The following is a 17150-nucleotide window of genomic DNA, read 5'->3' as shown; positions in this document are numbered from 1 at the left end:
ACACTCACCACATTGACACCACACTCACCACACTCACCACACTCACCACACTCACCACATTGACACTAGACTCACCACATTGACACCACACTCACCACACTCACCACACTCACCACACTCACCACACTCACACCACACTCACCGCACTGACACCACACTGACACCACACTCACCACACTCACCACACTCACCGCACTGACACCGCACTCACCACACTCACCACACTCACCACACTCACATCACACTGACACCGCACTCACCGCACCACACTCACACCACACTCTCACCACACTTACACCACACTGACACCGCACTCACCGCACCACACTCACACCACACTTACACCACACTCACCACACTCACCGCACTGACACCGCACTGACACCGCACTCACACCGCACTCACCACACTCACCACACTCACACCACACTGACACCGCACTCACCGCACCGCACTCACACCGCAGCACACGCACCTTGTGTGAGGGTTTCGAGGGCACAGAGGGCGGGCGGGAGGGTTAAGGTCTGGATTTGGGGGTTGAGGTGAGTCTCAGGGTAAAGTGGATAGAGGTGAGGCTATGGGTGAGGGGGTAGGAGTGAGGTTATGGGTGAGGGGGTAGTGGTGAGGCTATGGGTGAGGGGGTAGAGGTGAGGCTATGGGTGAGGGGGTAGTGGTGAGGCTATGGGTGAGGGGGTAGTGGTGAGGCTATGGGTGAGGGGGTAGGGGTGAGGCTATGGGTGAGGGGATAAGGGTGAGGCTATGGGTGAGGGATAGGGGTGAGGTTATGGGTGAGGGGGTAGGAGTGAGGCTATGGGTGAGGGGGTAGTGGTGAGGCTATGGGTGAGGGGGTAGAGGTGAGGCTATGGGTGAGGGGGTAGTGGTGAGGCTATGGGTGAGGGGGGTAGTGGTGAGGCTATGGGTGAGGGGATAGGGGTGAGGTTATGGGTGAGGGGGTAGGAGTGAGGCTATGGGTGAGGGGGTAGTGGTGAGGCTATGGGTGAGGGGATAAGGGTGAGGCTATGGGTGAGGTGATAGGGGTGAGGTTATGGGTGAGGGGGTAGTGGTGAGGCTATGGGTGGGGGGTAGTGGTGAGGCTATGGGTGAGGGGGTAGAGGTGAGGCTATGGGTGAGGGGGTAGTGGTGAGGCTATGGGTGAGGGGGTAGAGGTGAGGCTATGGGTGAGGGGGTAGTGGTGAGGCTATGGGTGAGGGGGTAGTGGTGAGGCTATGGGTGAGGGGATAAGGGTTAGGTGTAGGGGTGAGGTGTAGGGGTTAGGTATAGGGTTAAGTGTAGGGGTTAAGTGTAGGGTTTAGGTGTAGGGGTTAGGTGTAGGGGTTAGGTGTAGGGGTTAAGTGTAGGGTTTAGGTGTAGGGGTTAGGTGTTGGAGTCGCGGTGTGTGAGGGCATTGGGGGTGGGGTAGGGCTGAACTGCTTGTGTGTGTCTGTGTGATCGTGCCAAGACCGTGCCTTTAATTAAACACGCACACTCCAATGCGTCGGTGCTTCCGCGGATTTCTTCTCCACTACGTCTCGTGCCTCCGCGTATTTCCATGGCTCTGGGTGCGTTGTGGGGGGGGGGGGGTCCTGGTGTAGATGAGAAACTGGGTCCATGCATGTGTAAAGTAGTAACTCGGCAGGAGACGACTTCACGGGTAGCACACTCTTTATTTCACCAACTTGTAGTTACACGGATGACTAACACCCTACTCCGTTGCACGGGTGACTAACACCCACTTAGCTACACGGGTGACGGACACCCACTCAACTACACGGGTGACCAACACCCACTCAGCTACTCGGGTGACCAACACCCACTCAGCTACTCGGGTGACCAACACCCCCTCAGCTACACGGGTGACCAACACCCACTCAGCTACTCGGGTGACCAACACCCACTCAGCTACTCGGGTGACCAACACCCACTCAGCTGTACTGACACGTGCTCTTACGCCCCGTAGCCTTCCGGGACACACCCAGCCGGGGTGCCCGTCTCGGCTCTGGGTACCACCGTCCCGACCCACACGGGCGTCGGACTACGGTCCCCTCAGTCTCGGCTCCGAGCCACACAGGGCCCCGGTCCCCACACAGGGCCCCGGTCCCCACAAGGACGGCGGGACTAGGGGTCTCGGGCCACTACCTCCTCCACCCCGTCTTCGGTCTTCAACTGGTTAACACTGACCACGAGTGCTCTCGCGCGTCTCCCTTTATACCCCTCCTGCGGACGTCGCTGAGAGCACCCACTTATCTGAACAATCACTGCGCACTCGCTACGATCCTCTTTTCCCAGCTTGTGTGAGCGCGCCTTACCACCGGCGCGCGCGTCCATGCCACGCCCACATCGCGTGCCCAACCCCGCGCCCCGTGATCCATCACTGCCGGCGCACGTCAATACCACCACTACATCACCCCCTACCACATAGCTCGCAGCCGACCCGGCTGCCAATAAAACATACAACACCCCTTCACCCCCATGTGTGCCCCGTAACATAACACAAACCCTAACAACACAACATGAACACCGCAATCCGCAAAACCCAGCAACCCCCACACCCACAACAAGAACAACATGCACAATCCGGCGAGTGGCAACGATACTGTGTATGCGGAAAAAATAACAATAAAAAAAATGTCTTTATTCATTTCTCTTCTTTTCTCTCCGACTCATGCAGCGTCCCAATGTGTCCGAGCGTCCCTTGAACGGGACATTACCCCGGCAGAGGGGGAAGCCGGCAACGAGGTCGGGCTTTAACAAAAAAAGAAATTTATTTTTTTTTTCATGAAAAGTGTTGCGTCCTTGCCCGAGTCCGCCTTGCCGGACCGTCGTACGGCACAGGACGCAGTTGGCCATCCGGCGGCGCCAGCAGTTCAGGAAGGCATGGGCCAGGCATCGGGGCTCCGCGCGAGCCGCGGGGTTCCGGTTCCCGACGGTCAACAGCCGTCAGGTCCGAGACACCTGGGGGTGGGTCAGGTGGAGACACGTGAGGATCAGCCTGCGACACATCCCTCCCCGAGTCGACGGTCACATCACACGCTCGGTCGTCACGGCACAACCCGGGGTCACGCGGCGCCGCGTAGGGTTTCAGTCGGGAGGGGTGCACGTACCAACGGCGTTTTCCCCATTTAATCTGTATACTCTGGGGTCGTGCAACCCGCACAATTTCCACCGGTCCCCTCCATGGTTTCAACAGTTTGGGGGACGTAGCCAACGGTGCGTGTGGACAATGCAGCCAGGCCTTATCGCCCGGTTCCCAATTGTGCGTATGCACCTTCCGTTCATGCAATCGCTCGTTCGCGATCTGCCGAGAGCGTGAATTCAATCTCGCAGCCTCTCGCGCCTCAGCCAATTTGGCGATGTTAAACTTAATGTGGTCTGCCAATTTAGATTTTGCACGTGGCTGTGAAATCCCCAGTTGGACGTCCATGGCCGGATCAGCCTCCCGCCCATACATCAGAAAAAATGGAGAAAACCCCGTCGCCGCATGGGGTGCCATCCGATAGGCCGCTAGTACCCCCGGTACCTGTAAGTCCCAATCCACCTGGTCGTCGCATACCTGTTGGCACAGCATAGACGTAATCGTCCTGTTCAGACGTTCAACCATACCGTCAGTCTGCGGGTGGTACGGGGAGGTACGTACTTTCTTTGTACCCAACAGGTCGCACACCTCGCGCAACAAAACACTCGAAAAGTTTTTCCCTTGATCCGTCAGCAAGCGTTCGGGGGCGCCTTTGTCCAAAACGTAACCTTGGACAAAGGCGTCCGCCACTGCCGCAGCCGACTGGTTGGCGAGTGGCCACGCCATGGGCCAGCGGGTGAAGTACTCTACGCCAACCAGCAGGAACTTATTTCCCCGAGGTGTAGTGGGAAAGGGCCCCAAGATGTCTAGCGCGACCAATTCGTTCGTGCGCGAAACTTGAATGGATTGCAGCGGTGGATTAGCCGCTATTGGTGGCGGTTTTCTTTTAGCGCACCCTACACACCCCTTAAGAATGTTCGCCACGTAATTTCCCATCCCAGGCCAATAGTAGTCTCGCTGAATGAGGGCGAGCGTTTTGTGAAACCCCAGATGCATGAGTCGTTCATGGGCAGCCAGGACGACCTTACCCCGTACAGCAACCGGCACCACAAGCATGTGACGCCGGGACATGGAGTCCCACTTCATCAAGAGGCCCTGTCTGCACACCCAGGAACCGACCCGCGTTTCCCCGCCCTCGGGAACGTTAACCTTCCGACGTAGCGCGAGTAGGGAGCTGTCGGCCATTTGCAGACGGCCCCACTCGATGAGAGGCAATGCTAACAGCGAGTCCCTCCCCGTGGGGGCGTCGACCCCCGTAGTATCCGTGGCGGCTAGCACCACTTCCGCGGGGACAGCGACAGAGGGTTTACATCGCGCCGATCCTAACTGACATGCGCATTCCGTACGCGTCGGCAACCGTGACAATGCATCCGCATTCGAGTGGCGCAACCCCTTGCGGTAAATCGTCGTGAATTGGTAGTCCTGAAGGACCTCCAACCATCGGGACAATTGGCCGGATGGCTGCGCCACCCGCATAGCGTATTGGAGAGCCGCATGGTCCGTGCGAACCGTAAAGTGACGGCCATACAGATACGGCCTGAATTGCTGTATAAAAAACACAATCGCCAGCAATTCACGCCGTGTCACGCAGTAGCGTTGTTCCGCGGGGGACAGAACCCTGCTACCGTAGGCGACCACCCGTTCGACCCCCCCGACCACCTGTGAGAGCACTCCCCCGATACCCGTGTTACTGGCATCCGTGTCGAGCACAAACGGTTGCGTGAAATCGGGGTAACACAAGGGGGGAGCCTGCACCAAGGCGTCACGAAGGGAGCAGAACGCGGCCTCCTCCTCCGGCCCCCAGTGAAACCGCACCCCTTTAGCCGTCAAAGCGTGCAGGGGCCTGGCTATGGTGGCAAACTGCTTGACAAAACGACGGTAATAGGGGGCAAATCCTATGAAGCTGCGGACTTCAGTAACAGAGGTCGGTGTTGGCCATGAGCCGACGCATTGCGTCTTAGCAGGGTCCGTCGAGATCCCCGAACGGCTAACGATATGGCCCAAATACCTGACCGATTCCCGAAGCAGAAAACATTTAGCTGGTTTAAATTTTAGCTTCGCGGAACGCATCCTGAGAAACACTGCTCTCAGTCGCTGGAGGTGCTCCTCAAAGTTCGGCTGAAAACGATGATATCATCGAGGTAAATCAACAGGTGTCCCATTGAAGGCCTGACAAAACCAATTCCATGAGCCTCTGGAACGTGGCAGGAGCGGAATGTAAACCCATGGGCAATCGGTTGAACTCAAATAGGCCTCCCGGTGTCCGGAAAGCGGTTTTAGGTTTTGATTCGTCATCGAGGGGCAATTGCCAAAATCCCGAAAGCAAATCGAGCGTCGAAAAAAACTGTGCTCCTGCCAAGGCATCCAGCGACTCATCCATCCTGGGGAGCGGATACGCATCGGCCATTGATATTTTGTTTAGGCGGTGGAAATCGACACAGAACCGCAGGGATCCATCCTGTTTTTTAACCAAGACGATAGGAGCACCCCACGGACTGGAAGAGGGCGCAATGATGTCGGCCGCCAACATGTCATTTACTGCCGACTGCACATGCTCCTTCTCGGCTGGACTGAGCCGGAAGGGATTCTGTCGAATAGGGGCCGCGTCCCCAGTCTCTATGTGGTGGCGCAACAGGTCTGTGCAGCCAATGTCGTACTTGTGCCTGCTAAACACGTCAGCGAACTCGAGCAGCAAGCCCCTCAATGCACCCAACTGCACACTGGACAAGGTACTGGACCCGGCACACAACGAGTCCAACCACTCCGTCCCCTCCTCACTTTGGGGATGCGTATCGACATTTGAATCGGCGTGAGCAACGAGCTGTTCCTCGACGGGTAGCGGCGCGGCGTGAGCGAGCACCGTTCCCTGCGTAATCACGGCCGGCCGCGACCCCGTATTCAGGACCACAACGAACGGCTCACTGTCCCCCCTCACCATGGTCTGGGCCACCGCTAAGTCGAGGTCCCCTTTAGCCCTGTTAGACGGCCCCAATAGAACTCCCTGTGCCCCCGCATCCGCCCCAAGGGGTTTCCTCAACCGAAGGGGTACCAACATTTGCGATCCCGGGGGCACCCGTACAGTCCGGGTTGCCAGCGCCTGCACCGTCGCACAAGCCGTGCGTATCTTATTTGGACTCTTCAAAAACTCAACCCGCCGACCCGACGGAAGCTCAATGCAGGCCTGGTCTATGAGAATTTTGATGGGCATTTTAGACAGAAAATCCGTGCCTAGTAAACAAGGAACGGCCAACGATGATGACACAAAAATAGGACCCGCCAATTTAATGTCGCCAATACAAATATTCGCCCGAATCTGGCCGATGATTCCCAAAGATCCCCCGTTCGCCGCGTAAAATGGTACGTCCACCGGCAGAAGTGGTCGACATTGGACGGGAAGAATATTATAAATAAGGTCCGAAATAATAGTGGCCGACGCACCCGTGTCCACGAGCACCCGGACCTCACCCCGTCAATGTACCCCGTTACCACGGACGACCCGGCCGACGCAGCCACAATCCTGTGGGCCAATTCGGACCACTCGACTGCCTTCGGGCCGTACGCGGACCCCTCTCGCCGAACCGAACCCCCGGTGCACATACACGGTCCCCCCACCGCTAAGCGGCGACCCGAACGTGCCGTGCGTGTGGACCGAACGTGTGAGGTGCCGCGACTTGCCGGGTTCAGTTGGGATGTCTTGAGTCCCTGGTCGTCGTCCGGACGTGGTCCCGCGGTGCGTTGACGCGGGGCCCGGCACCCGGACGCGACGTGGCCCCGAAGGCCGCAGTTGTAGCAGACGACGAGGGACGTCGTAGGTTTCGGTTGCTCCAGCTTGCGGGAGGAGCGTGTGGGCGAACGACCTCCCGTTCTCCACTCCCCGGCCTCGAACCAGCGAAGGCCTTCTCCCGAGGCACAGCAGGCTGAGGTCCGATGATCGTGGCGGCCGGTGCCCCGTTCTCCACCGATGCGCAGACGACCGTCGGCTTCCGCTGTAGGACCTCGTAAGCGTGGATACTCGTGGCAATCCCCAGGGAGCAGATGTCCATTTCGTCCGCCGTATTAATGGGAACTCCCATCCGTGAGCCAGCGCCAGCAGCTGCTCCGTCACCATGGCGTCCTTCCCCTCCTTGTCCATGCGGGGAAAAGCTGAGTCCGCCAGGGCGAGCAGCGCCGTGCGATAGGCGAGCGTTGTTTCTCCAACCACCTTCCGCCGATCGTAGAACTGGTGGCGACAGGTCGAGGGCGGCCCGAACAACTTGGCCAACAGGTGCAGCGCGGCCTGGAGCGTTGAGCGGGACGACCTCGGGGCAGACGTGAAGGCCGCAAGCGCGTCGTCATCGAGCATCGCTGGCAGCGCGCGCAGGGCAGTGGTGTCGGACCACCCCGACATTTCTTGATGCGCGATGAACCGTCGCTGGAAGGCTCCCCAGTCGCCCCCGTCCGCCTTGAACACCGACAGCGCGGGCAATCGTTGCTGGAGAACTCGATCGTCGTCGTCGTCGTTGGAACGATTTTCCCGCGCGCCGCTGTGGTTGTAGAAAATGTCGGCTCCGTCTGCAGGCGCAAAATGGAGAGCTCCGGCGCTCGCCGATGACGCGGGCTGCGCTGTGTGGAGACCCCTGGCCACGTGGTGTCCGCGTTTCCCGCCAACCGGAGGCGGACCCTCAAAAATGGCGCCAACTCCAAAACTTTTGGCGCGAAACGCCTTATGGCGGGAACCCTCCAGCCGCGCCGCCTCTTCCAACCCCGCAGGCGTTCCACCGGCCGCTGGAACGGAGATCTCCGCCAAGATCGCAGCGGCGGCGAGCAGCAACTCCGCCAGGCGGGAGTGTGCGTCCTGCAGGCTGGTGTCGGAGGCGGGCGGAGCATCGGCCATTTCCGCGAAGTGCTGCATCGGCGGCAACTCCTCGTCCTCTCCTCCGAGGGTGGTGTCACCGGTACGTCGTCGTCTCCCCGGTCTTGCACGTGGGAACGAGAAGTCTTCCTTGTGTCCATTCTCCTTGAAGACAGGTTTACTTCTGACGCCAGTTGTAAAGTAGTAACTCGGCAGGAGACGACTTCACGGGTAGCACACTCTTTATTTCACCAACTTGTAGTTACACGGATGACTAACACCCTACTCCGTTGCACGGGTGACTAACACCCACTTAGCTACACGGGTGACGGACACCCACTCAGCTACACGGGTGACCAACACCCACTCAGCTACTCGGGTGACCAACACCCACTCAGCTACTCGGGTGACCAACACCCCCTCAGCTACACGGGTGACCAACACCCACTCAGCTACTCGGGTGACCAACACCCACTCAGCTACTCGGGTGACCAACACCCACTCAGCTGTACTGACACGGGCTTTTACGCCCCGTAGCCTTCCGGGACACACCCAGCCGGGGTGCCCGTCTCGGCTCTGGGTACCACCGTCGCGACCCACACGGGCGTCGGACTACGGTCCCCCCAGTCTCGGCTCCGAGCCACACAGGGCCCCGGTCCCCACAAGGACGGCGGGACTAGGGGTCTCGGGCCACTACCTCCTCCACCCCGTCTTCGGTCTTCAACTGGTTAACACTGACCACGAGTGCTCTCGCGCGTCTCCCTTTATACCCCTCCTGCGGACGTCGCTGAGAGCACCCACTTATCTGACCAATCACTGCGCACTCGCTACGATCCTCTTTTCCCAGCTTGTGTGAGCGCGCCTTACCACCGGCGCGCGCGTCCATGCCACGCCCACATCGCGTGCCCAACCCCGCGCCCCGTGATCCATCACTGCCGGCGCACGTCAATACCACCACTACCATGGATCTGGTCTCGGTCTGGATTCAATCAGGGTGCTGCTGTAAGTGTTCGCATTTGCTGTGTTCGAGGCCAGGATGAGTCTCATTTGCTCGTCTGACCTGGATCACCAACATGACAAAAAGAAAACAGTCATGGGTCCCGGCATGAATGGAATCTGGTATCTGGGTTGAATCTGGTATCTGGGTTGAATCTGGGATCTGGATTGAATCTGGGATCTGGATTGAATCTGGGATCTGGATTGAATCTGGGATCCGGGTTGAATCTGGTATCTGGATTGAATCTGGATCTGGATTGGGGAATCTGGATTGAATCTGGGATCTGGATTGAATCTGGTATCTGGGTTGAATCTGGGATCCGGATTGAATCTGGGATCTGGGTTGAATCTGGGATCTGGATTGAATCTGGGATCTGGATTGAATCTGGGATCCGGGTTGAATCTGGTATCTGGATTGAATCTGGGATCTGGATTGAATCTGGGATCTGGATTGAATCTGGGATCTAGGTTGAAATCTGGGATCTGGATTGAATCTGGGATCTGGATTGAATCTGGGATCCGGGTTGAATCTGGGATCTGGATTGAATCTGGGATCTGGATTGAATCTGGGATCTGGATTGAATCTGGTATCTGGGTTGAATCTGGGATCCGGATTGAATCTGGGATCTGGGTTGAATCTGGGATCTGGGTTGAATCTGGGATCTGGATTGAATCTGGGATCTGGATTGAATCTGGGATCCGGGTTGAATCTGGTATCTGGATTGAATCTGGGATCTGGATTGAATCTGGGATCTGGATTGAATCTGGGATCTGGGTTGAATCTGGGATCTGGATTGAATCTGGGATCTGTATTGAATCTGGTATCTGGGTTGAATCTGGGATCCGGATTGAATCTGGGATCTGGGTTGAATCTGGGATCTGGATTGATCTGGATCTGGGTTGAATCTGGGATCTGGGTTGAATCTGGGATCTGGATTGAATCTGGGATCTGGATTGAATCTGGGATCTGGATTGAATCTGGGATCTGGGTTGATCTGGTATCTGGATTGAATCTGGGATCTGGATTGAATCTGGTATCTGGGTTGAATCTGGTATCTGGGTTGAATCTGGTATCTGGATTGGAATCTGGGATCTGGATTGAATCTGGGATCTGGATTGAATCTGGGATCCGGGTTGAATCTGGGATCTGGGTTGAATCTGGTATCTGGATTGAATCTGGGATCCGGATTGAATCTGGGATCTGGGTTGAATCTGGGATCTGGATTGAATCTGGGATCTGGATTGAATCTGGTATCTGGGTTGAATTTGGTATCTGGGTTGAATCTGGTATCTGGATTGAATCTGGGATCTGGATTGAATCTGGGATCTGGATTGAATCTGGGATCCGGGTTGAATCTGGGATCTGGGTTGAATCTGGTATTTGGATTGAATCTGGATCCGGATTGAATCTGGGATCTGGGTTGAATCTGGGATCTGGATTGAATCTGGGATCTGGATTGAATCTGGGATCTGGGTTGAATCTGGTATCTGGGTTGAATCTGGTATCTGGATTGAATCTGGGATCTGGATTGAATCTGGGATCTGGATTGAATCTGGGATCTGGATTGAATCTGGGATCCGGATTGAATCTGGGATCTGGGTTAAATCTGGGATCTGGATTGAATCTGGGATCTGGATTGAATCTGGGATCTGGGTTGAATCTGGGATCTGGGTTGAATCTGGGATCTGGATTGAATCTGGATCTGGATTGAATCTGGGATCTGGATTGAATCTGGTATCTGGATTGAATCTGGGATCTGGATTGAATCTGGTATCTGGGTTGAATCTGGTATCTGGGTTGAATCTGGTATCTGGATTGAATCTGGGATCAGGATTGAATCTGGGATCTGGATTGAATCTGGGATCCGGGTTGAATATGGGATCTGAGTTGAATCTGGTATCTGGATTGAATCTGGGATCCGGATTGAATCTGGGATCTGGGTTGAATCTGGGATCTGGATTGAATCTGGGATCTGGATTGAATCTGGTATCTGGGTTGAATCTGGTATCTGGGTTGAATCTGGTATCTGGATTGAATCTGGGATCTGGATTGAAATCTGGGATCTGGATTGAATCTGGGATCCGGGTTGAATCTGGGATCTGGGTTGAATCTGGTATCTGGATTGAATCTGGGATCCGGATTGAATATGGGATCTGGGTTGAATCTGGGATCTGTATTGAATCTGGGATCTGGATTGAATCTGGGATCTGGGTTGAATCTGGTATCTGGGTTGAATTTGGTATCTGGATTGAATCTGGGATCTGGATTGAATCTGGGATCTGGATTGAATCTGGGATCTGATTGAATCTGGGATCCGGATTGAATCTGGGAACTGGATTGATTCTGGGATCTGGATTGAATCTGGGATCTGGGTTGAATCTGGGATCTGGGTTTGAATCTGGTATCTGGATTGAATCTGGGATCCGGATTGAATCTGGGATCTGGGTTGAATCTGGGATCTGGATTGAATCTGGGATCTGGGTTGAATCTGGTATCTGGGTTGAATCTGGTATCTGGATTGAATCTGGGATCTGGATTGAATCTGGGATCTGGATTGAATCTGGGATCTGGGTTGAATCTGGGATCTGGTTGAATCTGGTAATCTGGAATGAATCTGGGATCCGATTGAATCTGGGATCTGGATTGAATCTGGGATCTGGGTTGAATCTGGGATCTGGATTGAATCTGGTATCTGGGTTGAATCTGGGATCTGGATTGAATCTGGGATCAGGATTGAATCTGGGATCTGGGTTGAATCTTGGGATCTGGGTTGAATCTGGTATCTGAAATTGAATCTGGGATCTGGGTTGAATCTGGGATCTGATTGAATCTGGTATCTGGGTTGAATCTGGGATCGGGATTGAATCTGGGATCTGGATTAATCTGGGATCTGGGTTGAATCTCGGATCTGGGTTGAATCTGGTATCTGGATTGAATCTGGGATCCGGATTGAATCTGGGATCTGATTGAATCTGGATCTGGTTGAAATCTGGATCTGATTGAATCTGGTCAATCGGGGATGAATCTGGGATCTGGATTGAATCTGGGATCGTGGATTTAGATCTGGGATCTGGGTTAATCTGGGATCTGGATTGATCTGTATCTGGGATTGAATCTGGGATCTGGATTGAATCTGGGATCTGGATTGAATCTGGGATCTGGATTGAATCTGGATCTGGATTGAATCTGGGATCTGGGTTGAATCTGGATCTGGATTGAATCTGGGATCTGGATTGAATCTGGTATCTGGGTTGAATCTGGGATCCGGATTGAATCTGGGATCTGGGTTGAATCTGGGATCGGATTGAATCTGGGATCTGGGTTGAATCTGGGATCTGGGTTGAATCTGGGATCTGGATTGAATCTGGATCTGGATTGAATCTGGGATCTGGATTGAATCTGGGATCTGGATTGAATCTGGGATCTGGGTTGAATCTGGTATCTGGATTGAATCTGGGATCTGGATTGAATCTGGTATCTGGGTTGAATCTGGTATCTGGGTTGAATCTGGTATCTGGATTGAATCTGGGATCTGGATTGAATCTGGGATCTGGATTGAATCTGGGATCCGGGTTGAATCTGGGATCTGGGTTGAATCTGGTATCTGGATTGAATCTGGGATCCGGATTGAATCTGGGATCTGGGTTGAATCTGGGATCTGGATTGAATCTGGGATCTGGATTGAATCTGGTATCTGGGTTGAATCTGGTAGCTGGGTTGAATCTGGTATCTGGATTGAATCTGGGATCTGGATTGAATCTGGGATCTGGATTGAATCTGGGATCCGGGTTGAATCTGGGATCTGGGTTGAATCTGGTATCTGGATTGAATCTGGGATCCGGATTGAATCTGGGATCTGGGTTGAATCTGGGATCTGGATTGAATCTGGGATCTGGATTGAATCTGGATCTGGGTTGAATCTGGTATCTGGGTTGAATCTGGTATCTGGATTGAATCTGGGATCTGGATTGAATCTGGGATCTGGATTGAATCTGGGATCTGGATTGAATCTGGGATCTGGATTGAATCTGGGATCTGGGTTGAATCTGGGATCTGGATTGAATCTGGGATCTGGATTGAATGTGGGATCTGGGTTGAATCTGGGATCTGGGTTGAATCTGGATCTGGATTGAATCTGGGATCTGGATTGAATCTGGGATCTGGATTGAATCTGGGATCTGGGTTGAATCTGGTATCTGGATTGAATCTGGGATCTGGGTTGAATCTGGTTTCTGGGTTGAATCTGGTATCTGGATTGAATCTGGGATCTGGATTGAATCTGGGATCTGGATTGAATCTGGGATCTGGGTTGAATCTGGGATCTGAGCTGAATCTGGTATCTGGGTTGAATCTCGGATCTGGGTTGAATCTGGGATCTGGGTTGAATCTGGGATCTGGATTGAATCTGGGATCTGGATTGAATCTGATATCTGGGTTGAATCTGGTATCTGGTTGAATCTGGTATCTGGATTGAATCTGGGATCTGGATTGAATCTGGGATCTGGATTGAATCTGGGATCCGGGTTGAATCTGGGATCTGGGTTGAATCTGGTATCTGGATTGAATCTGGGATCTGGGTTGAATCTGGGATCTGGATTGAATCTGGTATCTGGGTTGAATCTGGGATCTGGATTGAATCTGGGATCAGGATTGAATCTGGGATCTGGGTTGAATCTGGGATCTGGGTTGAATCTGGTATCTGAATTGAATCTGGGATCTGGGTTGAATCTGGGATCTGGATTGAATCTGGTATCTGGGTTGAATCTGGGATCTGGATTGAATCTGGGATCTGGATGAATCTGGGATCTGGGTTGAATCTCGGATCTGGGTTGAATCTGGTATCTGGATTGAATCTGGGATCCGGATTGAATCTGGGATCTGGATTGAATCTGGATCTGGGTGAATCTGGGATCTGGATTGAATCTGGTTATCTGGGATGAATCTGGGATCTGGATTGAATCTGGGATCTGATTTAATCTGGATCTGGGTTGAATCTGGGATCTGGATTGAATCTGGTATCTGGGATGAATCTGGGATCTGGATTGAATCTGGGATCTGGATTTAATCTGGGATCTGGATTGAATCTGGATCTGGTTGAATCTGGGATCTGGGTTGAATCTGGGATCTGGATTGAATCTGGGATCTGGATTGAATCTGGTATCTGGGTTGAATCTGGGATCCGGATTGAATCTGGGATCTGGGTTGAATCTGGGATCTGGATTGAATCTGGGATCTGGGTTGAATCTGGGATCTGGGTTGAATCTGGGATCTGGATTGAATCTGGGATCTGGATTGAATCTGGGATCTGGATTGAATCTGGGATCTGGATTGAATCTGGGATCTGGATTGAATCTGGGATCTGGATTGAATCTGGTATCTGGGTTGAATCTGGTATCTGGGTTGAATCTGGTATCTGGATTGAATCTGGGATCTGGATTGAATCTGGGATCTGGATTGAATCTGGGATCCGGGTTGAATCTGGGATCTGGGTTGAATCTGGTATCTGGATTGAATCTGGGATCCGGATTGAATCTGGGATCTGGGTTGAATCTGGGATCTGGATTGAATCTGGGATCTGGATTGAATCTGGTATCTGGGTTGAATCTGGTAGCTGGGTTGAATCTGGTATCTGGATTGAATCTGGGATCTGGATTGAATCTGGGATCTGGATTGAATCTGGGATCCGGGTTGAATCTGGGATCTGGGTTGAATCTGGTATCTGGATTGAATCTGGGATCCGGATTGAATCTGGGATCTGGGTTGAATCTGGGATCTGGATTGAATCTGGGATCTGGATTGAATCTGGGATCTGGGTTGAATCTGGTATCTGGGTTGAATCTGGTATCTGGATTGAATCTGGGATCTGGATTGAATCTGGGATCTGGATTGAATCTGGGATCTGGATTGAATCTGGGATCCGGATTGAATCTGGGATCTGGGTTGAATCTGGGATCTGGATTGAATCTGGGATCTGGATTGAATCTGGGATCTGGGTTGAATCTGGGATCTGGGTTGAATCTGGGATCTGGATTGAATCTGGGATCTGGATTGAATCTGGGATCTGGATTGAATCTGGGATCTGGGTTGAATCTGGTATCTGGATTGAATCTGGGATCTGGGTTGAATCTGGTTTCTGGGTTGAATCTGGTATCTGGATTGAATCTGGGATCTGGATTGAATCTGGGATCTGGATTGAATCTGGGATCCGGGTTGAATCTGGGATCTGAGTTGAATCTGGTATCTGGATTGAATCTCGGATCCGGATTGAATCTGGGATCTGGGTTGAATCTGGGATCTGGATTGAATCTGGGATCTGGATTGAATCTGATATCTGGGTTGAATCTGGTATCTGGGTTGAATCTGGTATCTGGATTGAATCTGGGATCTGGATTGAATCTGGGATCTGGATTGAATCTGGGATCCGGGTTGAATCTGGGATCTGGGTTGAATCTGGTATCTGGATTGAATCTGGGATCCGGATTGAATCTGGGATCTGGGTTGAATCTGGGATCTGTATTGAATCTGGGATCTGGATTGAATCTGGGATCTGGGTTGAATCTGGTATCTGGGTTGAATCTGGGATCTGGATTGAATCTGGGATCTGGATTGAATCTGGGATCTGGATTGAATCTGGGATCCGGATTGAATCTGGGATCTGGATTGAATCTGGGAACTGGATTGATTCTGGGATCTGGATTGAATCTGGGATCTGGGTTGAATCTGGGATCTGGGTTGAATCTGGTATCTGGATTGAATCTGGGATCCGGATTGAATCTGGGATCTGGGTTGAATCTGGGATTTGGATTGAATCTGGGATCTGGGTTGAATCTGGTATCTGGGTTGAATTTGGTATCTGGATTGAATCTGGGATCTGGATTGAATCTGGGATCTGGATTGAATCTGGGATCTGGGTTGAATCTGGGATCTGGGTTGAATCTGGTATCTGGATTGAATCTGGGATCCGGATTGAATCTGGGATCTGGATTGAATCTGGGATCTGGGTTGAATCTGGGATCTGGATTGAATCTGGTATCTGGGTTGAATCTGGGATCTGGATTGAATCTGGGATCTGGATTGAATCTGGGATCTGGGTTGAATCTGGGATCTGGGTTGAATCTGGTATCTGGATTGAATCTGGGATCCGGATTGAATCTGGGGATCTGGATTGAATCTGGGATCTGGGTTGAATCTGGGATCTGGATTGATCTGGTATCTGGGTTGAATCTGGGATCTGGATTGCATCTGGGATCTGGATTGAATCTGGGATCTGGATTGAATCTGGGATCTGGGTTGAATCTCGGATCTGGGTTGAATCTGGGATCTGGATTGAATCTGGGATCCGGATTGAATCTGGGATCTGGATGAATCTGGGATCTGGGTTGAATCTGGGATCTGGATTGAATCTGGTATCTGGGATGAATCAGGGATCTGGATTGAATCTGGGATCTGGATTGAATCGGGGATCTGGATTGAATCTGGGATCTGGATTGAATCTGGGGTCTGGATTGAATCTGGGATCTGGATTGAATCTGGGATCTGGGTTGAATCTGGGATCCGGATTGAATCTGGGATCTGGATTGAATCTGGGATCTGGATTGAATCTGGGATCTGGATTGAATCTGGGATCTGGATTGAATCTGGGATCTGGATTGAATCTGGTATTTGGATTGAATCTGGGATCTGGATTGAATCTGGGATCTGGATTGAATCTGGGATCTGGATTGAATCTGGGATCTGGATTGAATCTGGTTTCTGGATTGAATCTGGGATCTGGATTGAATCTGGGATCTGGATTGAATCTGGGATCTGGATTGAATCTGGGATCTGGATTGAATCTGGTATCTGGATTGAATCTGGGATCTGGATTGAATCTGGTATTTGGATTGAATCTGGGATCTGGATTGAATCTGGGATCCGGGTTGAATCTGGGATCTGGATTTATTCAGCTCGCCCTGCCCCCCGTGACTCCAGGTGGTGCCCAGATGACCCCCCCCCCCACCATCGCCCCCCCCCGCCCCTCCCCCTGCCACGGTGGCTTAACTACCTCGCCTGGTGTACAGGAGGTTGTGGGTTCGATCCCGACCCTGACGTCTGCTGCTGTATATTTGGAGTTTGCGTGTCTCTCTCTCATCATCATCACGGTGGCTATGAGATGTTAACTACCTCGCCTGGTATACAGGAGGTTGTGGGTTCGATCCCGACCCTGACCCGTGGATTTTTGTCGGGTCTTCTGGGTTACCCCCCCACCC

General features: G+C 52.8%; 1 protein-coding gene across 1 annotated transcript in view; it reads left to right on the top strand.

Annotated features, from left to right (window-relative positions):
- The first annotated feature begins 1549 nt into the window (after positions 1-1549).
- LOC133355864 (cytochrome b5-like) overlaps positions 1550-17150 on the top strand; it is a 26362-nt gene continuing 10761 nt past the window's right edge. Inside the window, 1 exon segment of the mRNA XM_061573277.1 lies at positions 1550-1559. Coding sequence (XP_061429261.1) covers positions 1550-1559 — 10 coding nt within the window.

Source organism: Lethenteron reissneri, chromosome 52 (genome assembly GCF_015708825.2).
Source record: "Lethenteron reissneri isolate LAM-NWPU_2019-01 chromosome 52, ASM1570882v1, whole genome shotgun sequence".
In the NCBI taxonomy this organism is placed as follows: domain Eukaryota; kingdom Metazoa; phylum Chordata; class Hyperoartia; order Petromyzontiformes; family Petromyzontidae; genus Lethenteron; species Lethenteron reissneri.
This window is presented reverse-complemented; position numbering and strand designations above follow the sequence as displayed.